Here is a 5730-nt window from a genome sequence, read left to right on the forward strand (position 1 = left end):
AGCCTACTTTGTGTCTTTTATATACATATTCATTAAATGATTACTAAATTTTAACTTATCCATGTCACATCAGTGTTCACTTAGTTAAATACTGGCTTACATAAAATAAGACTTTTCACGTTAACTTGAGAAGTGTAGTTAACATCTATCTAGTCTTCTTCATCATCGAGATTTGGTCCATGTTTTGGACCATGGAGGATCATGTTCAGCGTAGATCTCTTCCTCAATATATTTCCAAACAGACTGCCAAAACGCGAATCGCTGATTTCAAGGATAGAATGAGGGAATGCGCACAAAACTATTGCGCAGCAAGCTTGAAAAGACGCGTTTCCCCGATAGTTCTCAGCGTCAGTTTGTGTTGGTCAAAAAGGTTCGTAGGTACGTAGTTTGTGTGATAGCTCACCGAAGACTCGACCGAATATCTCGGAAAAACTACAGTTAGGACTAATCGCATTCACGTTACTACAAAATTACATTAGACGTTCACATGAGGAAATATTCCACTGTGGGATTCACCGCTTGCCTAATCCATGTCTCGTCGCAAACAGTCGAACCCAAAACCAATAAAGCGTGAGTATGTGACCGTAAAATAAGGTTTTGAGCTTCAAATTCTTACATTATATTTAACAGTCATGCATTTTGGCGACAGAAGGCCCCCTTCTGAGTTAAACTCAACAAATATTTAGTTATACATCATTGAATAGGAAATATAATCAGTAATTTGTAAAAAATAAGTAAACATTTCAGTCTGTTTTGTTGCGAATGCAGATTTTCTTCAGCAGCAGTACTCGTACTTCTAGTGTACTATGTTCACCTGTGAACGCATATAAATATGAATGTTTGTTTACATTTTCATATGTTTATGATTGTATACGTGTAATGTGATGTGTACTGTTTTGAAATGTGTATTTGTGTGTTGTAATAATACGTTGTATCCATATGTATATAAAAACGTTCGCTTTCGATATTCGTTGTTAGAAAATATGGTCGTAGATAAAGGTCGAATCTTTGATAAGAACTTAAGAACGTGACTTATGAGAGTCGAGCTTCATTTTTTCCAACATCGCCTGAAACCATTTTTGAGTAATTGATTAACAGTGTATAGATCTGTAGTGATTGACTCATAGAAAAGGTAGAAATACGTTGTTCAGGCACTAAACTGTACTGTCACAGGTGTTTGAAACAAGTCGGACAAATGACAGACGTTAGATAACCACAAGATCTACCCCGTTTGATGTTTCTTGACGAGAACTATGAAAAGAACCGTAAAAGATAGAAAGTAGTTTTAGATAAATGATTAGTGGATTTTCTTTTAGCAGAACTTCTTAAGAATTATGTAAAGATTGTTATACTGTATTGTGATTTTATTTTTATACATTAATTATTATGTGTTAATACATTGTTTATTTTGTAAGGATGAATAAAATAGCTATTATATCAAAACTTTTACGAACTTTTTCCATTGGTCTCTTCACATCCTTCTCTCATATTCAAGACAGTATGAGAACCTTATGAAATCTTTGTCGTCGTCACAGTAATAAAGAAACTCAACAATATATTTTTATTTTAACGTACGATGATATTTTTGATACAGTTGAACAATATATTCGAATCGACAGTTGCGTATTACGACAAATTACATTTAAGTTACTTGTCGTAGCTACACACGTACATGTGTATGTAGATATCTACATATATTACATACTATATGACAAATGTTATCGTTATACTGGAGAGTCGTGAATTACTTTGACTTTTTTAGATCTAACACTAGAACACCAAATCTTTTGGTTTCTTTCCTTTAATTATTTTGTCATGAACCTATAGTTATAGGTTTTCGAAAAATATCATGTCGGATATATATTCAGGGGCTGTTAAATTCAAAGCAAAACAAAACAGTTGTATGCAGATACACATTTTAATTTCCAATATATTTCATTTGGGTATTGCGTGTATGAAAGAAAACTAAAGACACTAAACTCGTAAAGAATATTTACGAATGAAATTTAAAGACGTTCTTGAGAAATGTACCTAAAAATCGTTTGTTTCGTGTTGCTTGACGACTTTTGTGAAAAGTCTATTTCGTATCTTATTTTTCTACCCATTCCAAAGTTTGAAGATATCTTTCATGATTCAAAGCAAATAATATATATATATATATATATATATTTAGAACATTCAGTCCCAGGACCCTTTTTTTTTCGTCAATAGCGACAAAATTATTGTAGATCTTCCAAGGTGCGAAAAAAAAGCATAGGTATCTTTTACTCAGGTTTATTAAACATCGACTGTATTTAGGGTTAAATAAGTAAATTATTTCAACCATAAGCCTATTAATAAAGCTTTAAATCCTTATCACACTAAATAAGCTTTATACAGCCAAGTTAAATTTTTTAGAGTGTTTGAATACATATATTTTAATCTTTAACCAACGAGATTGAGGCTTTAAGTGACAAGAACAATTAACATGTTTTAAGAATACAAATATGAATGTAAGAAACCATGGTGTTAACATTTTAATGTATAGGCGGTGATGTAAAAAATACAGTTACTGATAGAACAAAACTCAAAAGAGAGTATACACTCTGCACTAGAAGTACTAGTGCAACCTAGTGCAATGATAAAGCTGGGCTCGTAATGGCAAGATCTATATCTGAACATAAATATTCTGCTATGCTTATCTTCCCATTTCGTTTATGTGCACTTATAAGCAACAGTAGGAGCTAATGACCTTGCAGTGATAAAAACTGCAGACTATTCGTCGCAAAACGAAACTTTTATATTGATGACGATGTATCTGTTTTCTTATTTTTATAACGTTGTCTTAATGAGAAAAGGGGAAGGAAACTGTCCCTATACAGTCTAATGTAAAAAGCCATGCTTTGATATAAACTAAACGATGTGAAAGAGATAAACATCGAACATTTGCTACGTCTGTTGCAGTCTTATCTGTGGTGGACATCTTTCTAGCTGCTGAAGGCGCCATCGAGATCAAGATATGCTATCAGACAGTGATGTGGCCAGTCTGATCACGAAGGCAGCGCTCTGTTGGTCGATCCATACACGCGGATGTGATTATCACTTTGTCTATCTTCGAGCCACTCCTCCGATTATGGATCAGAAGTTTAGCGTGGAAAGTCACGGGAGAAACAGAAATGCACGTACAAAAAGTTTATTCAGTACTTAGATATATTTTATGATTAAATGAATGCATGCGTAACGCAAACGGACACATGTGTTTCTGCGTACCGAAATATGTTGAGAGCTCTAAAAGGTATATTACTAATTATTAGTAAAATTATTTTTTATAGAGTTTATGTAATTCATCTAAATGTTATGACATAATAGGGGCATACATAAATCATAACTCAGTCATTTTGTTGATGTTAAAGTCGTTATTTTTCCTGTCATCAAGAAGAAGACTCTTGGGACAGATAATATACGTGTTAAATCTTAGTTCTTCAGAAATAACAATAAATAAATAAATACGAAGTTTGAAACATGTGGAAAATTGTTTACGTTTTTACGAAAAACTAAATTTCATGTAAAACAAACAATTATCAAATCACACATATTTACACTTACCCAGAAGCAGTCGTTTGTTCCTTGACACTGATGATGATCCTCAAATTAATTGGCCTTATTGAAACTGTCCGAATCGCTATGTATTAAAACAAACTATGATTAGTGATTAGTCTTATCTTTGCTAGATAAGAAGGGGTTATTATTGCTTAAATTATTTCACTAATTTCCTCACTAAGACTATTTCTTCTCCTTTCCTTCTCCTTAACTTGAGTGTAGACAGCTTTTGTTTTTTCTGCGTTGCCTTTGCACGAAGAAGCCAACCACTTTTTATCTCTGGAAGCTAATGCTTTATATGCTTAATATCTTCACAGGGGTGTAAAGCAAATAACATAAACCACATTTGAACAACTCTGATAACAACTTTGTTAAAGGGGAGGATATAGAATAGAAACATAAAAAATTAATAATAAGCTTGACACATATTGTCTATACACCACTCTTATTTATTTTCTGAAAAAAAAAAGATTGGGCGTTTTATATTGTAGTATTGTCAGTAGCTCTTGTGATAGAATTTATTGCATAAGTGCTATTATGCATTGCCCATGAAATCTTTACGTAATTTTCTTTATCGGCTTCCACTAACAGGACCAGCTTTACACGCGTAGTTTCAAAGTAAGGATCCCAACGTGGGATAATATATCTCTTCTGAGATGGGAAGCTATTACACTCAAGATATTATTTGTATTTGTTAACTAATAAGTAAAAATTATCTGCGTCTCTTATTTTTCAGGAAGCTGTAAGAAGGAGGTTGGTTGGTGTAAGGACCTCTATCCTATAGCTATAATTATTCATAAACGTAGACAACTATCGAAGGAGTTAAGATGAGGGCGTTGCATAGCTACGTAAATAGTAAGTTTGAAAATTTAATGATGACGACCACATTCTTAAATAGTTTTTACGAAACTGAATGGGAAACAATACCACAGAAATTCCTATCAGCCTAATAATAATTAATATTATATGGCTAGTAAACAACTAACAAATTATACTGATGTTGGGTAGGGACAGGCATTATTGTATATAAAGTTTTCGGACTATACAACCAATTATTGTCCTTAACTTCTGATCAAAATAAGCTTCCTCCTTAAATCACAACTAAGATTTAACCTAATAATTAATATAGCTAATCTAACATATATTTCTAACTAGGTGTATGGAAAGTCATAAGATAAATCTTTATATCGGATGAGTCAAAAGTCTTGATTTTCCTCAGTGTTGTGAAGTAGGTGAAGAATGTCGAAAACTTCCTGATATAGGGTGTTAAGGCAATTTGGGGGTCACTTTTTGCATGTCGTGATGTCAGGATATAAAAGTCAAATCAAGATCAATCAAATGCTTTCTCTAAAACTATCAGTCTCAGGTAAGGTGTATCAATACAAAAGTTGTAGCGCACAACGATATTACTCAAGAAACTTTGTTTTTCTTATGGGTTTCGCAAAAAGTTGCGCAAGTTTGTAAATAGAAGTTATTTCGCTTCAATACACAATGAGCTATGAAATTATGCAAATTTATGGAAGTGGATGACCTTAATTTGACCTTTATATTATGATATAATGGCTGGACAAATGGTCTTTAATATACCTATATATCCTGCAGATTTTCGATATTTTACACCTACTTCACAACAATCGGAAAAATCACGACTTTTGACTCATCCTTTGAAATGATTAGAATGCACTGATTCATCATTTAGGTATACTGGCTTTTAGTGACACTTTAGGCGGTACTTCTATATTAGATGAATTATATTTCTGTTATTACAGAAGAAAACCAATTTTCCAAAATACGTTAACTAACCGAACACTCGCAGGCCTAACGTTTCATACTGCTGTACTGATTTTAATGCACATCTGTTCATGCGTAATTTTACAAATACAATAATTAAAAAAAAGTTAAAAAGGATAATATAGATAGAATTTTGATAACAACTGAGCACAGTACTTAGGCAAGAATTTCTGATCATTAACCCTGTATTGCACGCACTATGAAAATTGCAACTACGGAAGCAAAAGTTTTTCTTACTTAAAAAAGTCTATATTGCACAGAATATATGTTTTTATTAAATATATTTTGGTAGATTATAAATGGGGACATTACCTAGAAGTAACATTGTTCAATCGAGAAACCAGTTAACGAAGCCAACAT

At 32.7% G+C, this 5730-nt stretch overlaps 1 protein-coding gene across 2 annotated transcripts in view; it reads left to right on the forward strand.

Moving 5' to 3' along the window:
- The first annotated feature begins 348 nt into the window (after positions 1–348).
- LOC106457333 overlaps positions 349–5730 on the forward strand; it is a 51693-nt gene continuing 46311 nt past the window's right edge. Inside the window, exons 1-2 of one of the 2 annotated variants that reach the window (XM_022383386.1) lie at positions 349–570; positions 4316–4434. In XM_022383386.1, the coding sequence (XP_022239094.1) occupies positions 4407–4434 (28 nt within the window). In that variant the 5' untranslated portion in view covers positions 349–570; positions 4316–4406. The remainder of the gene's footprint in view (positions 571–4315; positions 4435–5730) is intronic. The other variant, XM_013916737.2, reaches the window with a different exon arrangement.

Source organism: Limulus polyphemus, unplaced genomic scaffold (genome assembly GCF_000517525.1).
Source record: "Limulus polyphemus unplaced genomic scaffold, Limulus_polyphemus-2.1.2 Scaffold16, whole genome shotgun sequence".
Taxonomy (NCBI): domain Eukaryota; kingdom Metazoa; phylum Arthropoda; class Merostomata; order Xiphosura; family Limulidae; genus Limulus; species Limulus polyphemus.